The 21,255-nt window shown below is 51.9% G+C and overlaps 1 protein-coding gene across 2 annotated transcripts in view; it reads left to right on the top strand.

Moving 5' to 3' along the window:
* TESC (tescalcin) overlaps window positions 1-21,255 on the top strand; it is a 42,541-nt gene that overhangs the window by 7,795 nt on the left and 13,491 nt on the right. For both annotated transcript variants that reach the window (XM_069497285.1, XM_069497284.1), the window contains exon 2: window positions 11,071-11,140. In XM_069497285.1, the coding sequence (XP_069353386.1) occupies window positions 11,071-11,140 (70 nt within the window). The remainder of the gene's footprint in view (window positions 1-11,070; window positions 11,141-21,255) is intronic.

Below are 21,255 nucleotides of genomic sequence, written 5' to 3'. Positions count from 1 at the left end.
AAACTTTGTAAACTTTTACAAAGTAGTAAAATGTCTTTATTTTGCCAGCATACATGAATGATCGTTTGGCTGGGTATAAAATTTGAGGTTGGTGGATATTGTCCTCGGTACTTTGCTTTTGGTCTCTTGTTGCTGTCGAGAAATCAGCTGTTTGTCTAATTGGTATTTCTTTGTAGAAACCTGTTTTTCCCTCTCTGTTTTTAAATTTTGTTGGTGTTTTGTACCTGCTGCATCTAGGTGTGGATTTATTTTTACTTATTCTGGGAATGGTTTATGCTGTTTCATTCTAAAGAAGTCCCATGTGTTCCACCATGAAAATATTATCTCTTGCCTTTATCTTCTCACACAGAAATTCCTATTAGAAATATGTTAGACCATCTCATTCTGTCATGAGTGCCTCTTAACCTTTCTTTCCTATTTTCTTTTTACTGCTCCGTGCCATATCCTGGCTCGTTTGCTTAGATCTGTCTTCCAGTTGACTGTGTCTCTCTTCAGCTATTACAACTTTGCTGCCTTAACTTGACTATTAAGTTTTTTTTAATTCCAGTGACTTAAAAAAAAATGTTTATAAGTGCTGTATAGTTTCAAATTCACCTCTTTTTCATAGGGTACTGTTCTTTCCTCATAATTTAAAGCCTACTGTGTGGTCTATTCGGTTTTGCCTTCTTGGGGTGCTGTTCCTTTTGTTAGTTTTGTCTGCTGATTCTCCCATATGGTGCTTCATTTGCTTGTGTGGTCTGTTTTCCCATTGTGAGCTCATCTTCGACTGGGCGCTCTCCTTCCTCCTCCTCCACTCCTTCCCTCCTCCCCTCCTCCCCTCCTCCCCCCCTCCCCTCCTCCCCCATAGGCCTCCTGTGGGCCCCAGGTTGTAGAAGAGCCTTACACACTGCTTTGCTCTTGCATTTGTTGTGCCAGGTACCTCAGAGTTTTTCCTGGTGTGAAAACACCTTTTATATTAACTCCTTGGTTTGAGTTTCCTGCAGAGGTTTGGATTCCCACCCGTGCATGGCGCAGGCTAGGAGTTGTGACTCGTCGTGGAAGCCTGCCCCTTTCCCTGCACCTGCCACCTCCCAGAAGACACAGCTTTCTTGTTCTTCTCGGGGCCAGTGGGGAACAGTCTTTCTGGCCCACCTTGTATGCAGGGTCAGCCTTTCATGGGGGTCTCAGGTGTAGATGATACAGGTTCAAGGCCATTTCTGTCCCTCAATGGACTTGAAGCCCCACCTATAGCTGTTAGAGCCTGTGGCCATTCTAATACCCTGGACCATCGCAGCATCTGTCACCCTCACCCTGCCAGGCTCGGTTGCCTCCTTGCCCCTGGCACCTGGGGACTGCCCTTTCTTTCAATTTAGCAGCACACTGAAATTCTTTGTTTTATCCAGGGTTTGTTCATAAAGGCAGGGGAGAGCCTGCATTGGCTCCAAGTAGCAGGAACTGGAGTTCTTTATCTAAACACTCTACTGTCATAAGACCATCTCTACTTGATTTGGCCTGAGGATAAATGTGGAGCAGAAGATAGTTCTGGAAGGATGTGAAAACCAGTGTCTTAGATGCTCTCTGTAAGACACCCACTCTCCGAATCTCTACTGACTCACTGTTGCTTTTTTTCCCCTTCTTCATCTTTAGTCTTTTTATTGAAATGCAGACATTTTTGTGTCTTTAATTACATAAATGATATGTATGCATCATTCCAGACGTTTCTTAGTTTTGGCACATAGCGTAGCAAATGGTTGTTGGAACAGGTTCTGGAGTCACGGTCCTGGGTTAAATCCCAGTTCTGCTGCTCGTGGCTATGTGACCTTCCGAGAGTAGCTTAACCTATCTGAGACTCAGTTTTCTAATCTGCAAAATGGGTGTGATAACTACCCTAGGAGGTGGGCACTGCTATGGGGCCTGATTAAGACAGTGCACAGCCCGTGTTTGGCTTCATACCTGCCTCTGAGTAAGTGGGGGACACGTGGCGGTTATTATTGCTGCTACAAGGCAAATGGAAGAACCGAGCGTAGCTGCAGGAAGGGGAGCGCAGATGAGCAAAGCAGGCTGTGATTTTTAGGAGTCGTGTCCACCCACTCCAACAGCTTTCCAAGTTGCCTCACTGCTCCTGAGCGGGGAATATATTGTAAGGTCAAGTCAATCCGCTCTCTCCTCTTCCCCTCCAGTCCTGAGAATTGCATGATTCATTCTGTGTCGAAAAACCCCACCGAGATCCTAACAAGACCCTCGGTATCTGAGATGAAAATAAACACCATCTCCGTGCCGACTGCCGACGTGAGCCTGCAGCAAGCTCTTACCAGGAATTCCTCGGCTTTTACGCCTACAGGGTGGGTTGATGTTGGTGTGAAAAGGGCTCTGAGGTGCCGGATAAAAGCCAGCAATTTATCTTCGTGCTGCTGCCGTGCTTTGCAGGACAGAATTGGGTTTGAGAACTTCTTTCTCAGGGCCAGGTGCACCCAAATGCATCTTGGGTTCATTTGCAAATGCCAGCAGCCAGGCGTGATCTGTGATGTGTGTCCATTCGGCACATGGTTTCCAAGGAGAAGGCAGGTGAAGGCGTTGCAAAGCGTCCTGTGTGTCCCGGGCATGAGAGGGTGGCCCTGATGAGTGGTCCCTTTGAGGATAAGGAGGCCGTCGCTCCCGTGGCCCTCCCGGGGCCCAGGGTTAGTCATTGCTTTGGCTGTAGCTGCAGGCGGCACACGACAAGTCGTTGCTTCCCTCATGAGCCCGAGCAGGCTGAGCAGCCGCGATGGTGTCATGGGATTACTTAGGGGCATCATAATAACAGCCCTGGCAACTCCGGTGTCTCCTCCTCCCACCAGATCCAGTGCTAGGGGTATATGATTTTTTTTTTTAATTGGAGCAAAATTCACATAACATAAATTTTTTTTAACCATTTTAAAAGTGTACAGTTCAGTGCATTGGCAAGCATGTGCAAACATCACCACATCTATTTCCAGGACATTTTTATCACCCCCCAAAAAAGAAACCCCATACCTATTAGCAGTCACTCCTCCCCCCCTACCCCCTCCCCGTTCCCCTCCCCGTTCCCCTCCCCGCTCCCCTCCCCCAGCCCCTGGCAATTGCTGATCTACTTTCTAGCTCTGTGAATTCGCCTGTTCTGGACATTTTGTATAAATGAATCCTACAACAGGTGGCCTGTGTGTCTGGCTTCTCTCACTTTGTATCATGTCGTGGGGGTCATCGGTGTCACAGCGTGGGACAGGACTTCATTGCTTTTGATCGCTGAATAGCAGTTCACGGTAGGGACGTGCCCGTTTTGTTCAGCATTCGCCAGTCACTGGGCACCTGGGTTGTTACCACCTTTTGTCCATTGTGAATAGTGTGTATGTGATTGTGAGGGAGGGAGGTGCCATTGTCACGTCTGTGCCGTGTCCCAGGGGAGGAGGCTGCCTCGGGGAGCTCAGGGGTGCCGTGTGGTAGGACGCGGAGCTGGGATTCAAACCAGCGTCTCTCGGCAGCGATGTTGTCGGCTCGGCTTTCAGTGTGGCCGGCTCACCTCTGTGTTCCGGGACTTCCACTGGTATTTGGGTTGACTCCCGGCCAGTTGGACAAGAAGCGGCAAGCAGAAGTGCACTGGGGGCCCTGGAAGTCACCGAGACCTCCCCGGTGATGCCCCATGGTGCACTGGGGCCTGCATGCAGACCGGCACAGCGGGTGGGGACGGGGAGGCGGGGTGGCTGGACGGCCACCCCTGCCCGCCTTAGCCGCCGCAGGTTGCTGTTTGATCATCCCATCCACCCTCCACTCTGTTGCCGGGCACGTCGGGTCTTGCTGTTGCCTGGCTTGGCGTCCTCTGTAAACTCAGGGGGAGCCTAAATGCCTTAGCCTGACAGGTGGGGCCTTCACCACCTGCCCCTGTCACCCCGTCCCACACCTGCCTTCTGCATGCGCAGATGAGCCTGCGCTCCCTGAGCCCTGCCCACGCACCCCTGGGCCTCCGGGACCCCGTCGGACGTCGTCTCCCACTCCCATCCCGTGGCTCAGAACCTCCACTCTGACCTTGGAGTTCCCCGGGCAGCCGACACGGTATGTACGGTCCTAGATCCCAGCAAGGCGACACGCATCTCCAGTAGACCAGGGTGCTGCCTTTTGGGCACTCTGCCCCCCTGCATCTAACTGGCGCCTCGCAAACCAGAGGCGCTCCGTGAACGTCTCTGAGCGAATGGTGTTGGCATCTGTTGGAGGGTCGTGTGAGCACAGGTGGGCCGTGGGGTGTCCATCACCCCCGCACACTCCTGACAGCCAGCATTTAAATAGTCCTGACACCCCGTAGTGGATGTGGGTGAACGCTGATGTCCTGGGTCCCAGTGGGGGATTTCGGGCCCATCTGTCTTCTTGATCCTGCCTTTGACCCCTGGCCCGTGCAGCTCACCTCCTCTAGTGACCCCTTGCTCAGCGGTGCAAGCCGGTCCCCATGGCCGGATGGGTGAGGCCAGGGCCAGGCAGGCAGCACGCTTAGCTTGGCCCACAGCAATGAAAACCTTTTGCACTTGGTCACCAGTATTTTTAAATTAGATTTCTGCCACCTCTTAATAAAGGGAAGGGTCTGGCCGCACATGGCAGGGGTTGGCTGGAAAGATCGGCGGCAGCCCCGTTAGGGTGGGCGGCTCCAGTTCATGCCTGCGCAGAACCGGGTCTCACATTCTGCCCTCCTGGCCCCAGAGACCCTCAAGTCCTCCCTCCCCACCTTGAGAGCATCTGCGGAAGGAATTGGCCACCATCCCCCAAACATTTAAAGCTGAGATCTAATTCACGTCCCATAAAATCCACCATTTGAAAGTGTACAAGCCGGTGGCTTTTAGTCTGTCCGTAAAGTTGTGCAAACCACCACTGTCTAATTCTAGAACAGCTTATCTCCCCCAAAAGAATGCCCATTAGCAACCACCTCCCATCCCCCCAGCACCCCCCGGCCCCTGGAAACCACCACTCTGTCTTGCCTCTGCGGATTCGCCTGTTTTGGACGTTCTGCATAAATGCATCTTACAGTGGATGGCCTGGTGTGTCAGCCTTCTTTCATTCCACATGATGCTTTCAAAATCCATCCGTGCTTAGCATTTATCAATGCTTCAGTCCTTTTCTTTCTTTCTTTTTTTTTTTGAACCAATGTTCCCTTGTATGGATGTGCCACGTTTAGTTTATCCATCCATTAGCTGATGGACACTTGGGTTGTTTCCACCTTTTCACTCTTAGGAATAGCATTGCTGCTATAGGGACCAAGGCCCTCGGCCCCCTAAATGTTTGCGGAGCAATCGCTGACATGAGGCATATGGATTAATAGGAGAAAAGGCAGATATATTTATTTAACCACGTATGCCCGGGAGTCTTCAGAGTGCAGACCCAAAGATACGGGGGAGATTGTCCATTTTTATGCTTAGGTTCAACAAAGCAGGCACAGCCATGTGGAAATAGGACTGGACAAAAAGGGTGTGACCTAATGCTAATACTCTGAGTGGGGAAACCCTGCAAGGCCTGGCTGTCTAGAGTCTTCTCGGCCTCTCTGAGCAGCATCCTTCCTTCTGAGTGAGGGCAGGGCCCGCTGTGGCATGGGGGTCTTGTGACCTACAGGCAGACAAGCAGGTCAGATAATTTCCTATGGCTCATTTTTACATGGGATTATTTTAGGTTTTATGGCTGGCTTTTGGGGTTCTTGTTTCTATGACCCACATTGGGGAAGAGAGATTCTAGTTTCTAAGGCTAGCCTGGGGGAGAAGGGGGCTGGGACACAGGAGGACAGGAGAAGGTCAGACAAATACTTTAGCTTCTGAGGCCTTCATCCTGGGGCACTTTTTTGCTGAGCCTCAACACTATGTATATTTGTTTTTATGTGACTGCGTGTTTTCATTTATCTTGGGACTTACACTTTGCATTGGAATTGCTGGGTCACATGGTAAATCTATGTTTAACTTATTAAGCGACGACCAAACTGTTGCCATGGTGGCTGCGCTATTTCACATCCCCGCCCGGGCCAGGTGAGCGTTCCAGTTCCTCTACCCCCTCACCAACACTTGCTGTCGTCCATTTCATTTATCATTCAAGTTGTCAAGGTGAAATAAATTTAATTTAAATTATACAAGTAATGTCTGTTAACTGCAGAAAAGTTAAGGGACAGATAATCAAAAATAAGGGTTAGGAGGGTGAGAGGAGAGAAATACTCTATAATTCTACCATCTGGAAACAACTTACTACTACTGTTTTATATACCCTTTTCTGTGTTTTTCTGTGCGCACACATATATCAACATGAACTTTCATGGGTAAATGAGATCTCAGAGCCTGTTGGATTTTCTGCTTAATGACATGCCATGAACATTTTTCTGTGTCCCACAATATTTTTGAAATATATGTTAAGGCTGCAGAGTAGCGTAGTAGTCTGACTTCACGATGTATCGGGATGAATTTGACCCAGGATCGATTTGGTGCGGCATTTTCCACCATTTTCTTACTCTTCTAAACAGGCAACAGTGGCTACTCTTACCTGTTTATCTTTTGTCTTTAGTCCTCAGGGTTGGCTCCTGGGGATCAAGTTCTACTTCAAAATACATACACCAGCACAGTCAGTACAAATTCATTGTGAGGCTCGTAATACTAAAGTCTCTGGTAGCTGTATGGGTGAAAGAATTCTAAGTTTTCTAGTAGCCACATTAAGAAAAGTAAAGAAGATGAAATTAATTTGAGTAGTATATTTTATTTAGCCTGTTATATTTAAAATACTGTCATTTCACCACATAACCAGTATAAAAAAATTGAGATCGCATATGTTTTTTTTGTACTAAGTCTAGGAAAGGCGGTGTCTACTTTCCACTTCGCCACGTCTTAGTTTGGACTCCCCGCCTCTCCTGGGCTTAGCAGCCCGTGTGGCTGGTGGCTGCCATATGGGACAGGGCTGGCCCCTTCTTTTATGTTGAAGCTTTTGATACAAAGTGACAAGTCACCCCCACCCCCAAAAGGTTGGGCCAATTAAACTCCCACTGGCCACATGAGAGGGTGTGCCTTTCCCTCAGGTTGAAATTTAAAACCAAAAATAATGAGGTTGCGCTGCCAGGAGCTGAAGCCTGTTGTCCCCATGGCAACTGTGACCTGGCAGGGCCCTGGAGAAGGGCTCAGAGGTGAGAAGTGAGGAAAGGAAGAGGTTCCCTCCCAAGGTCCTTGGCAGGAATGACAGAGGGGCCTTCCCTGGGCCTTGGGAGCGTGGTGCATGCAGGTGTGCACCGGGTGCTCCTGGGACAGACCCGGTGGGGACCCAGGGCCAGCCCAGGGGGCTGCTGTGGACAGCAGCTCTCGTGAGTTTGTGGAGTTAAACCAGCTGGACCCGCGTGAGCCTGGGGTGTTTGGAAAGTCAGTTCATGAGGCTTCGGAAGTCATTCTTTCTCCCGGTTATGGTGGCAGAGCCCTTGAGATTTGGGGACCCAGAGCTAATCCTGTGCTTTCAATCAAGCAGGACAGAGGGGGTGTGTCTGTGTGTGTGTGTGTTTGCACACCTGCATGCGTGCATTTTGAACGCAATCAGGTGGAAACTCTTCACTAGATAAACCTGGTCTAGGGTGACCGACACGCCCCTTCCTAACTGTGGGACACTGGGCGAGTCCCAGCGTTCCCATCTCCGGAATAGGATGGGGATGGGATCGAACCTACTGACAGGACTGATGAGAGGGTCATGTGAGCCCAGGCTCATCAACAGTGGTGCTGAGCACAGAGACCGGGACACAGTAAGGGCTGCGTCAGTGCCTGCCTTTGTTTTTGTCACGATTATGCATGTAACTTATTTATTTAAATGGCTTTTTTGAGATATAATTCACACACCGTGAAATTTACTTATTTAAAGCGCACCCCGTGGCTTTTAGCATAATCACAGAGTTGCACAACTATCAATACAATCTAATTTGAGAACAATTTTTATTATCCCCGAAGAGAAACCGGGTACCCATTAGCAGGGACTCCCCATTCTCCTGCCCCAAGCTCTCCCCTCCCCAGCCCGGGGCAGCCGCGGGGCTGCTGTCTGCCCTGTGGATCTGTCTATCTGAACATGTCACATCAGTGGAATCTCACAACATGTGGCCTTTGTGACTCTCACTCACCACGATGCTTTCAAGGTAACTCATCTTTAATAGCAGTTGTTCAGGTGCACTTTGTGGTGATTTCTAATCATAATGTCTCATCAGATTCAGGATACTTTTGGGGTTAGGGCGAGGAACTTCCTGTGATCACACAAAGGGAGGCAGTGAAAAAAAAAAACAACACAATAAAGCCCACAAAACAGAACGACACGTTTTCTGCTGGACAAACTGAGTTCAAATAGTGGATCTGCCTCTTGCAAGGTCGGTGACCTTGAGCAGGCTGCATCCACGTCCCCTCTGAGCCTCGTTTCGTTCTCTGTTAAATAGGAATAGGGCGTCCCTCGTAGGGTCCTACAAAGGGTGGAATAAGATGTTCCTGGGACATGATACTCAGCCAATGAATGACTCATTAATATCCATAAATATTTATGGGATCCTCAGCTGTCCAGATGGGACCATGATTGTGTGCTGAAAAATTTTATTAATATTATATGACTAACATTATATATATATACATACACACACACACACACACATCATATATTAGGGAACAATTGGAAAATATAGATGAATTAAAAGCAAAACAGTCTTTAATCCCAGTATTGAGTTGCCAGTTAATTGCTATTATTATTTATTTCAGGGGAAGTAATTCTAGGATTTTTTATATACATTTGTGTATATTTACATATTTTCCTAACATGGGTTTGTGCTGTTTTTGCAGCAAGCTGTTTTTAGGCAACGTTATACATGGAATGCATTTCCATGTCAAATACGCAACTGTCACTTTTAAAGGCAACATGTTTTTTTTTTAACTTGGCTAAACATACCACAAAGTATTTGGCCAATCTGCTTTTGATGGTTACTTAGGCTGAGTCCAATTCTAAGCTGTTTGAAAGAATGCAAAAGTCAACACATTTATGTATTCATCTTTTTGTACCTGTGGGTCTTTTTTTTTTTTTTTTTTTTTGGATAAATTCCTGCCAAGTGGAATTATTTATATATATATATATATATATATATATTTTTTTTTTTTTAGTGAGCCTTTTTTTGTGGTATAACACATCCAGAAAAATGGGTCACTCATAAGCATACACACAGCTCCTTAAAGTTTCTGAGACCACAGCTGTGTAACCTGTCTCCAGATCTAGAAATAAAACATTCCCAGCACCCAGAAGCCCCCGTCATAGCCCATTCAAATTACTATTCCCTTCCTAAGGGCAGCCACTACCTTGACCTCTAATGTTGTAGGTGAGTTTTGCCTGTTTTTGGACTTTGTGGAAATAGAATCATAAAGTATGCATTCCTCCACATCGGGCTGCTTTTCCTGAGTATTATATGTGCTGCCCACTTCCATTGCTGTATACTGTTCTGTTGTTTGACTAGACCACACTTCAGCGTTTTATTTATTCTGCCATTGCTGAGCATGTGGGCATTTTCCAGTTTAGGGAGGTTTCAGATATTACCACCATGAACATCCTTGGATGCACGCTTGGGCGAGCAGAGGTACGCACTTTCTGGGGTGCACACCTAGGAGTGGAATTGCTTCGCCATGCAGTAGGCCAGTGTCCTTGATGACATACCTGTGATATAAATGGCCCTATTTTCCTCCAGAATGGTAGAAATTGCTCCCCACTAGTTAACTATTTTGAGTGTTAGTGTCTACATCTGTAACGTGGGGATGCAGCCCCCTCCCACGGCGTTGTGAGGCAGAAGAGCTAAGCAGTGGCGACGTGCCCACGGCATGTGGCCAGCCCTCGGTCCAGGTTGGCAGCCCTAATGAGCTGCCAAGGATGCTTGAGAATTCTGAGCTGCAGATTCTTACAGCAATCACAGCTTGAGCCTGAGGTCAAAACACAATGAGCAGGAAGTGCAGTGACTAGTTGGCCCCAGAAATTGGCTGCCTCTGTAATAAGACGAAGAAGGTGCTTACCGGGCAGGGCGGGGGGAATGCCAGGAGCTTTGCGGTGGGAGGTAACAGCTCCCCAGCTCAGCCTTGCTTTGGAAAGGTTTGCCTGAACTGTATACAGTTCCAGGAACCAGACCTGTAGGCCTTGACCGCCAGGGTACTCTGGGCAGGTAGGTGATACCGTGTGTCAGGAAGGGCTGGCTTTGGAGTTGGAATCAAGCCCCAGCTCTGCCTCTGACTGCTCAGGTGATCGGAAGGGCTCTCTGAGCTGCAGTTTTCAAATCATAAAACTGAGATACAGTACTCACTCATTTATCACACTGTCTTGAGGATGAAATGGGAAATGCTTACAACTGTTTAATGTTGCGTGATTCATCAAATAAGCACTCGGGTGTGGGTGTAACCCTGATAAAGCCCAGAACCCAGAGAGTCCAGTCTGAGAGGTGGCTCTGTGGAAGAAACGTGGCCCAAGAGTGAAAATAATTATAGGGAAAACTTCTGTGCTTTGGTGTTCTAAACCCATCAGGGGAATCCAGTACACCACCCACAGCAACAATGATCAAAACTCCATTTCTTTGCTCTACGAGATTCTCCATGTTTCTCCCTACCGGTCCCCCAAATCACTTCCAACAGCAGCCTGAGCCCCTCTTTCCCCTTTGCCCTTTTCCTACTCACCTGTCTTTAATCTGTGACTGTACGAAGCCCTTTTCTCAGCTAGGAAAAAAGTCACCTGCAGGAGTGGGAGAGGAGGAAGTCAAATAGGTAACAGAGGTTGCTCCTTAGTGGGCAGGGAAGGACAAAGGCTGGTTCACGACTGCCCTGTCCCAGGAGCTGTTATTAGTAACAGTTGTTTTATTATTACTAAGGGAGTCAGAACTGATAGCCCCAGAGCTGCATAACTGCTAAGAGTGGGAAATCCTGGTCTTTTTTTTTTTTTTTTTTTTTTTTTGCTGCTTCATCCAGCATTTGATTTTGCCATGGTGGGAGATGCTGTGTGAGTGGGTGCAGCAGCCGGTGGGGATGGGGCAGAGCCCCCCTCGGATAGCCCCGAGTTCAACATTCGTTGATGTTTTTCTTTCTTTCCTGTTCTCAGTCTCGTCGGATCAGATCGAGCAGCTTCACCGGAGGTTTAAGCAGCTGAGTGGAGACCAGCCCACCATTCGGTAAGATCTGCAGCCGGGTTTGGGTGCCGGGCGTGTCCAGGACCCTCGGGGATTTCATGTGCTATTTATTTCTTTCCCTGAGTGCTGGGTGGCTCTGGAAGATCCCCTGTGTCATTCCATTTCCTGAAGCAGTTTTAATACTTCTGATCTAAGCCAAAATGTCCCCAAATCGGAGGGAAAGAGCCACTTCTGTTTCTACTGAGATCAGAACATTGTAACTAGAGTGGAGGCAAGGGTCGAGAGGAAGGACTATTCAGCCACCCCAACCCTGCCCTGACGTCCTCAGACGGGATGTGCTCCTGGACTCGAGCTTGGAATCCCAGACACATACTGAGGACACGTTAAATACCAGGATGGTGCCAGTTGCTGGTCGCACAAAGAGGGATCAGTCCTGGTGACACAGCCCAACTCAGGGGCTCAGGCGTCGTCGTCAGAAGCCCTGTCTTTAGACTCTGCGTCCTCAGGCTTAGTTCCAGCCTCAGGAATGATGGGGGCGGCAGCCTCAAATTTCTGTCCAGGAAAGTTGACATTCTGCATAGTGTTTTAATCATTAATCTTTTAGCTACTGTCCAGGTTACTTTTGCATGAGGAGGAATGACTTGAGCTGTGTTCTGTCTTAGATGGTGGCTGAGTTATGTAGAGCCAGGTTAGAGACGGGTCCTTGTCAGTGAGTTGATCCTCGCCAAGTTGGTGAGGAAGCTTCAAGTTGAACCATAGCAAGCAGAGAACAGCTTCTGTAACAGATTTCTACCACAAGCTCTCTTAACAGATGTAGTTTCTTAAAATAAACATTCAAGGTCTCAGGGTTACAGTTGTTGGAACTTTAAAACAAACCTTTTAATAGTCCAGGAAAACTTCCTCCTCCTTCATAGAGAGACTTAAATTTCACCTGGGTTTTATGGAAACTGACATGTAAATACCTACTTGCTCTTGTCTGCCTAAACAAAGGTGTATTGTTAGTCCAGTGCATTGTATTCTCAAAGCATCCATTTCAGCAGCTCAGATTCTGATGGTCTCCTGGTTCTTGTGGCCCCTGGTCTCAATTTAATTGTATTCAAGGCAGATTTAAAGACAATTAGGATTTAGGCCTTTAATCCTACGTTTCTTACCCACTGAGCTCTGAGAAAAGTCATCTGCTTCTCATTGGCTCTGATGGGGTCATGTGCCCGAGTCTGAGCCAATCATTGTGGCCAGGGGCAGGAAATGCAAATTGTTCCCCAGAGCAGTGGCAGTGAGGGTGTGCCCCCCCCACAGGTCCGGGGTGGGGCCTGAGACCACATTTCTTGCATTTCCAAGTGCCGGGGCCACTCAGCACCGTGGACAACACACAGTAGGTCCTCCGTGGTTGGATGCGTGGAGGCACCTCCCCCTGCAGGCACTGAGCATGCGCAGCCTCTCATTGCTGATGACACGGGGCTCCTCCTTCCCACGCTGGCCCTGCCCTCCCAACCTGAACCGTTCTCCTCTCTCCTGCACCCCCGGGACCACCATATACACCGCCCTTGTCACAGCTGCCCCCACACAAGCCCTGAGTATGTCTGCCTGGCAGGGGGGTTCGGAGGATCCAGTGAGTGGCCTCTGCTCAAGTGCCCTCAGTAGCTCCCCAGTGCCATCAGGGTCTGTGTTCTTTATGTGGGGCCCACAAAGGTCTGCAGACGCTGGCTCTGCTTTGCTGAGGACAACCTCCTCTAACACGCTTCTCCTGCCCTGGAGCCCACGCAGCCTCCTCCTGAGTGTGCCCCCTCCAGCATGCACAGCACCTCCCCCAGCAGACTCTGGCTTCTGGAGGGGCGGGAACTGATCCATCTTCTTCCCTGGCCGACTGCTGAGTCCAGGGCTTGTAACACAGCAGATGCTCTGGGAGTAGCTGAATGAATGAGGGAGCAAAGGAACGCGGAGTGAGTGAGCATGACCGCTAGAAAAGTTCTTTCCAACCTGTAGAGCGTGGCACACGGGAGACCTGTGGTGATGAACTGTACTTCTCGCCAGGTTTCTGTGCTCCAGGGAGAAGAATCTAGCTGGGGACCTGGCACGTAGCAACTGTCCCCAGACGCAAGCTAGTGTCATTTGAGCCTGTGTTATGTGCTGCACAGCAGAAGCACGTTACTTGAGTCTTGCAACACCCCAGAGGAAGTCGTGGTAGGAGCACCCGCTCTCCCCATTTTACAGATGGGGAAGTCGGGCTAACGAGACCGTGCACCGGGACCCCGGCCACACAGCTATAAGGAAGCCGTGGGCGTTGCCTTGACGTGCGAGCGATTTCTGAGGACCTCAGTCTCCCTGCTGTGCCGTTGCAGGGTGAGGGAGGTGTGTTTATCATTCCCATCACCACGGACCCTGGTCCCGGAGGAGTTAGCTTCAAGGTTAGTGGCAGCTGCACCTGGGGATAGCCCCTGCTCAGCCTGCAGGAAGGAGGTGACCAGGCGCAGCTGACACTAACCTGGAAGTCTTACGCAAACAGGGCTCCAGGAAGGGCCTCCTCCAGGCCTCCGGAACTGCTTTGCCTAATCCTAATCCACCCTCCGGGCCTGGAGAAAGGGGTATTGGGCAGCTCTTTAAGGTTCCTGTGGGATTTCCCGCCTGTCTGCCCCAGAGCAGCCCTGGTTTGGGATCTGGTCCCCAGCACTGTCCCCTTTCTGTCAGGGGTTATCTGAGTGACCCCAGCCCATCCCTTCACCCTCTCGACAGCCAGGCACATCTGGGTTGCTGTTCTACAGGCCCTGGGCTGTGCTGGGCTTTCCGAGCACGGAAAGGGGTCGCTTTCTCTCGTGGGGACATTCCACCCATGACAGAGTCATTGCCTGGGGTTCCCCAGTGGAGGCCCCTGGCACCCCAGTCCAATCTGTGGTGGGTGTGGGGGTGCAGCTCCCTTTGCCCCCTCCCTCTCAGAGAGCCAAGGTGCCCAGGAACTTACTGGGCTCCCACAGGGAGGCTTTTGAATACCTGAGTGCGGAAGACCCCTTTAAGAGTAATCATTCAAAACCGCAGGCTGTATATATAGACGAATAAGATTAGTAAACTGCATTTAAAAGCTTAAAAAAGAATTGAGTTTTTGAATTTGCAACTTTAATAAATTGAATATAGCTTTAAAAAAATCTCACAAGGTTAAAAACTACCAAAATTGATTTTAATTTTAGCCCACCATGTCCTATCCATATCGGGTCTGGTCCTGTCTCTTTCTGAAAATCATCTTGAGACGTCAGGGCCTTAAATTCATAATGTAGCATAGCTTGTCTTTAAGAGGCCCTCCCCAAATTGTATATGCTTCAGATCCTCAAAACCCAAATCCACCCTGACCACGAAGCACCAAGTTCTACAGCCTTTGGCAAAATGCTTGAGTAGGAAAATGTTAGTCCACTGTGTTCCTTGAGCTGTCACCATGCAGGGGTTCCTCCCTGTCCTCGGAAGCTTTCCGTCGAGTAGATGAGACCCTGCAGAAGTTAACCTGCTAAAAACTCATCATTTCTGACAGCGGAGAGAATACAGTCATGGCGTCCTGCATTTTTTTCTCTCTAGTTGGGTCACTGAAGTGGCGAACATCTTAAATGGCAGTTTTCAACTTCCTGATGGCCCCCTGGCAGGCTCACAGACACCCAGAAATAGATGCTATGGAATACTTCGGACATGGCGACGCAGGCCATTTGGACACTTGATTAGATAGAGCCACATTAGAAAATATTTTTAGATCCATCAAGCCATCGAATGTAGAGTGATTCCTGGGATCGGCGCAGCCACAGACAGGCCTGGGGAAGATAAAAGGTCGCTGTGGCCGGGGTTAATGCCACCAAAGTGCAGAGCCGAGTTCTGATAGTTCAGACATTGGGGCATCAGCAGAGTGTCCCGTCTGGGTCCTGTTTCCCTCACCCTTGCTTTGTCACCTTAGAAGTTAGCGCAGGGGTGTGTGTGTGAACGGAAGCCCCGGCCACCGTCAGCCGAGTGCTGACCTGTTTCGGGCACTGGTCTCGGTGCTCACTTGTGTGGTCTCAGGAACCCTCGGAGGGTCAGACCGTTTACCCCCATTGTACAGTTAAGAAACTGAGGCTGAAGCAGTTCAGACCTCACAGTAGGGCTGGGGTTCAAAAGCAAAGCTGGCTGTCACAGAGCCGTGGCCCCCAAACTGCTGCGATGACATTGTTCTTCTCTCAGAATTAAGTCCCTTTTTAACCCAGTCACTTTGCTTTTAACCTGTGTTAAATGGGGAAAAGTTTATTAGAAGTACTGTACTTGCAAAATGAAGTTGTTGAGGCCCTGCCGGCTCAGCAGGCATTTCACTGTCAGTCATACTTGATCAGTTCCCAGAGTGACTAAGTGTCCTCCCTTTAAAGCTGCAGCTAGGAGGAGGCCCATTTATTCAAAAATGGAGATCCGCAGTGGCCTATAAAGCTGCCCGGAAAAGACAGCGGCACAAGGCAGCTGGGGCTGTCGCGTCTGTCTAGAGGAGGGCGTGAGGGCACATGTGAGGAAGAGGCCACCGAGGAGTCAGTGTGGTGTGACAGGGTGCAGAGGTGTCCCGGAAGCAGGAAGCAGCTTTCTAAGTGGTCTTGGTTTTATCAGCAGGTGCTCACGTAGAGCGTTTTTAGAGAGGTCCTTTCCCCAGGGCGGGTGATGCGGACACAGTCCTTGATTACCAAGGGGCAGGTGTTCAGGCCTGTCCTGCCAGGCTGGGGACTCTGTGGTGAGAAGGTGACACTCTCCCCCCACTCCTGGGGGGCTTCCATGCTGGTCTGTGAGGGTTAGTGGGAGCCAGAGGGTGAACTAGCCCGTGAGCGAGTTCATTCTCTGTCCCGAGAAATCTGGTAAGGGAAACAGGGTAGACAGGGCGTGTCCCTTGGGACCCCCAGGGAGGAGAAGGGCCTGGGATGGGGAAGGCGCCTCTGCGGAAGCCACGTTTAGGCTGAGCCCCGAATGGAGAGAAGGGGGGGGGGGGCTCCCTGCGAGGTCAGCCTGGCTGCTGAGTGGTGAGAGGACAGTCGGAGAGTTGGGGACAGATCGACCTCCCTTTTGACAAAGGGAGAACGGTCCTTGAGCCCAGACCCTGGGACAGGCATCTCATCCCAGTTTATGGCCCTTTCGGGCTTATTTTCTTTCCTCCTCTCCTACCTGCCCCCGGGTACCCACTGGGCTGGTTGGACTGGCTTGGCCCAGGGTGGCCCAGTGCAGGTGGCAGCTGTGGGGACAGGCTGTGCTTCAGGGCTGGGGCAGGTCACTGCTATTGGTGGCCAGTGGTCCAGTGGTGCTGCCCCAGTGACCGCCAGGATGATGGGGTTGCCCACGCAGGCTCCAGGGGGACACGCACCTTCCACTCCTCCTCCCAGGGAGCCTGCACCCTGGGGGGTTTAAAATGTCCCCGTTGAGCCCTGAAAGGCTCTCATGGTGCGAGACTGTGCTAAGCCTGGTGACGTTTAATCACCCCACACGCCCATGAGTGGCAGCAATGACATCTCGTTTTATAGGCCAGAATGTGAGGCCCAGAGAGGCAGAGTGACTGAGCCACAGTCACACAGCTGGTGGGTGGGCCTGGGCGCCAGCGCTGTGGTCCCCTCGCTGGCTCTAACCACCCCATGCGCTTCCTCACTTTCACCACTTCCTTCCTCCAGGTCGTGCATTTTTACTTTAAAAAGAGAAGCACAGGCCTGAGCAAGGGCGAGACCCCATCTACAAAAACTAGAAAAATTAGCCGGGCGTGGTGGTGCGCCTGGAGTCCCAGCTACTCGGGCGGCCGAGGCAGGAGGAGTTTGAGGCTGCAGTGAGCTGTGATGACGCCACTGCTCTCTACCCAGGACGACAGAGCGAATGTCTATCTCAAAAACGAGAGGGAACCAGAGAGCTGCTCTTGGGCATCTGCTCTCGCCCAGCCCCCGGCTTAGGAGCCCCATCGGGGACCCAGGAAGAGGGCAGGACAAGTGTGCAGCCCCCAAGGAAGGGTCAAGACTAAAAAAAGAACCAGCACCGGGGGCCGGGCTGGGCTCTTCCTCAGGCCTCGTGGTGCGGTTGGTTTCCGGTGGCTTCTGAGGCCCAGGACAACTGCTGGGTTCTCTCTGTGGGCCCTGGGCTTGGGGCCCCCCAGCCACCGTGGGCTATGGGCTTAGGACCCCAAGTTTAGAACTCAGGCTGGAATTCCCACTCCCTGCTCTGTGCCGCCCTCTCAGGGCTGCGTGCCCAAGTCCCCCTGCCCCGTCCCTGCGCTCACTGTTGAGCATTTGGTGTTTCCCACACTGGGGAAACTGAGGCCCCGTGGGGACTCTTGAAGGCCGAGACCACATCTCCTCTAGCACGTGTCTTCCCAGGCAGTGCCGGCTACTCACTGGCATTTGCTTATTGCAGTAGAGTGACTCGGACACAGGCATCTGGGCACCGTCCACGTGCCGGGCACCGTTCTAGGTGCCGCAGAGGCGAACGAGACAGTTCGGTCCCTCCTGGGCTCTAGCGGGGAGACGCAGAGAGATGGAAGCTGGAGCGTCTCGGGCAGTGATGGGCACTTTGCAGAGAAAGGGGGATGGAGACCGTAGGCGGCTGGCGTGAGTTTGAATGGGGTGTCAGGAAAGGCCACATGGAAAAAGCGACATTTGAGCCAGGGACCTGAAGGGAGGGGAGGTTCTCAAGCCCATGAGACATTTGACAGTGTCTGGAGACATGTTGATTGTCACAACCGGGGCTGAGGGTGCCACCGGCATCCAGTGGGCAGAGGCCCCAGCACGGAGAGCCATCCAGCCCGAGTGCCCGCAGTGCCAAGGCTGAGAAATGCTGATTTAGGGAAAGAGCGTCCTGGGAAGAAGGAACAGCATGTGCGAGAGCCCTGAGGCAGGGAACAGCAAAAATGTCCAGGTGACCTGGGTAGAAGAAACGGGGGAAACTGAGGCAGCAGGGGCCCAGCTGTGCGTGGCCTGCAGGACACAGAGCGGCCTCGGAGGCTCTCACTCCTTCTGGTCGTGCTGGGACGTCTTGGGCAGAGAAGTGACATTTTCATAGCATCTTCCTGTCGGTACCATGAGTCTGGGTACAGGAGGGCCAGGGAGGAGGCTGTCGGGGTGCCCAGGCGAGAGACAGTGGCTGGGCTGGGGAGTTGGGGAGGGGGGGAGGACAGAGAAGTGGCGAACCCCGGGCCCATTCTGGGTAGGCGGCCATTACGTGAGTCCAGGTTCAGGGGAGGGGGACGGATGTGGGACTTAACATGTAGGTGATGCCTCAAGCCACCAGCGTCTGTTTTATTTCAGGGACAACAGGAAGTCCTTGCTGCAGCCTGCTCGCTCCTGGTGGGAAAGGGCGGGTGGCTGGTTTCAGGGACTGTCCCTGAGAACACACAGGCAGACCTCACGCTCGCCAGCCGCTGCTCCCGGGCCTGGCGCTTCCACGCCGCGACCTGTGCCAGCGCCATTCTTGGCAGCAAGAGGTGGCTGCACCTCTCTGCCTCAGTTTCCTCATCTTGAAAGTGGGGATAAGTACCTACCTTATGGAGTTGTCGAGAGCCCTTAATAACAGTGGAAAGCTCTTGAGCACCTTCGACATACACGTTATAGGTTAGCTGCTGTTACTCCTGCTGCTATTATTGTTAACATTATTTTAAAATTCGGAGCTCACTGTGCGTCTGGCAGTTTGCTAAGTACCTTATGTGGACCCGTCTCATTTAATTATCTCGTTAACCCTGCGATGCGACCTGGATGTTCCCACGTTCCCCACTTGCAGATGAGAAATCTGAGGTTCTAAGACGTGCTGGGCCCACAGCCCCTACCCCCTTGAGACCCTGCTCCACGCTCTTTGATACAGGAAGTGTCAGGTCTGCGCCCATCTCACAGATGCGGAAACTGAGGCTCCAAGAGTCGGGTGCCCGTGGTGGGGGGAGGTGAGGTTCAAGTGTGGGTCTGGCAGGTCCCTGTGGAGGCAGAATCAGGGCAGCTGGGCTCCCAGGGCATCTGCACAGACCTGCAGGGAGTTGGGGCCGGCACCCAGGGGCACCGTGTCCCTGCAGCTGGGTTCCCGCAGGCCAGTGGGAGAACAGGCCTCTTGCGTGGGATTATTTGTCCTCTGGACACACCGGGCAGGCTCTCCAGGTGGTTTCTTCCTCCCTCCATCCCGGGATGTTGGCCTCCGCTCTTCCCTGTCGGCCCCAGGCTGTAGGGTCTGGATGCCTGGGCCCTGGGCCCGGCTCCTGGCACAGGCTCAGGGCAGACCAGAGGGGCAGTGACGCCCTGCCCGTGGCCACCGTCCCTGTATCTCTAAACTGTACAGCCCTGTGAGGTTCCTGTTTCCAGGGGGGCAGACTGAGGCTCAGAGGGGCAAAGTCATTTGTCTCAGGTGGCAGGACCGGGGAGAAGCCAAGTCTGAGTCCAGAGGCTGTGCCCACCTCGCAGATGAGAACACTGAGGCCGAGGAAGGGTGAGCAGTAGCCAAGACCCCCTTCAGCCAGTGCGGGCCGGGGAGGGCGTGGGAGTCTCACAGACTGACCGTGGTGTGGCAGTGGCTCTTTTCTCTTCTCCCGAGTTCCCTCCCAAGCTCCACACTGTCCCGTTCTCAGCCTGGGGTCTGGGCTTTGCAAGCAGACCCGGTCAGCCGAGGAGACGGGGCAACAGGGCGTCGGGCGTGAGCATGTGGCCGCGCTGGGTCCAGTTCCAGTCTGACTCCCACACCCTGGCTGGGTGAGCCTGGGCGGGTCACTGAGCCTCTCTGTGTTGACCCTTCCGTGTCGGGGACAATTGGGGCCCTCGTAGGGTGTTACCTGGGGAAACAAGATTGCCAGGCCGTGTCGTTTGCACGGTTACTATGAGCTGTTATCGTCATCTGATAGTGGTTTTGTAGAATTGGATCGTCTCCCCTGGTAACCCTGACTCATTTGGGGCTCTGGTCCCTGTTCTGTCTCCTGGGGTCGCTAATGAGGACAAGGGGGGAGGACAGCGGCCGTGGGTGTGGTGTGTGTAGGAAAGAGTGCATGTCACGTGGGGAGGGACTTCTTCCCAGTTGCCTCCACCCCCCTCCCCCTGCCCCGTCCCCAGGTGTGGTTAACTGTCATCCTGACTTCCAGCTGCATTTGTTCGTGTTGGCACTTTTTTTTTGAGACAGAGTCTCGCTCTGTCACCCCAGGTAGAATGCAGTGGCGTCATCATAGCTCGCAGCAACCTCCAACTCCTGGGCTCCAGTGATCCTCCTGCCTCAGCCTCCTTAGTAACTGGGACTACAGGTGTGCACCGCCTCGCCTGGCTAATTTTTCTATTTTTAGTAGAGATGGGGTCTCATTCTTGCTCAGGCTGGTCTTGAACTCCTGACCTCAAGTGATCCTCCCGCCTCGGCCTCCCAGAGTGCTAGGATTACAGGCGTGAGCCACCACACCCAGCCTGTGTTGGCATTTTTTGTTCTTTATATAAATGGAGTCATAGTGTCATGGTCCTTATCTGTTTTGTTGTTTGTTTGTTTGTTTGTTTTTTTAACAGACGCATTAGAATTTTTTAACAGCTTTTTGGGGATGTAATTCACATATTATCAAATTCTCCCACTTAAAGTGTGTGGTCCATTCTGGAACATGACAGAAAGGCACCCCATACCCATAGCTGTCACCTGGGTCCCCAGCCCCTGGAGACCACAGCTCTACTCTCTGTCTCTGTGGGTCTCTGTCTCCGCGCGTGGCCTTGTGCGTCTGGCTTCTGTCACTCAGCGTGACGTGTTCAAGGTTTATCCGTGCTGTGGCGTGGATCAGAGCTTCATTCCTTTTTATGGCCAAACAGTATTCTATTATATTTGATGGCCAAAAAACACCCCATCGCTGTGGGCTGCTGTCCTGAGTGTGCCCCCTTCTTTGGAACTGGGCTCTTGTGAATCCCAAACGGTGGCGTGCTCTGACGCCGGCTCCCGAGTGTGGCTGGACTCTGGGGTGGGAGGGGCAGGAGGCCACCCAGGGGGACAGGGGAGAACACACAGGGACCCGGGGATGGGGCCACGTCCCGCTTATGCCTGTCTGGGCCTCAGCCTGCCCGTCTGTAAGGTGGGGGCAGGACGGGGCCGGCCAGGTGTTTATGGAACCTTCCAACTGGGACGTGTTGAGTCCCCTATGCGCGTGGCACTCGCTCCCCTCCCAGCACGGGTCTGTCATGGTTCTGACTGTCCCACCCGTCGTGTCCCACCCTGGA

Source organism: Eulemur rufifrons, chromosome 21 (assembly GCF_041146395.1).
Source record: "Eulemur rufifrons isolate Redbay chromosome 21, OSU_ERuf_1, whole genome shotgun sequence".
Taxonomy (NCBI): Eukaryota; Metazoa; Chordata; class Mammalia; order Primates; family Lemuridae; genus Eulemur; species Eulemur rufifrons.
Note: the sequence above shows the minus strand (reverse complement) of the source record. Positions and strands in the feature narration are given on the sequence as shown.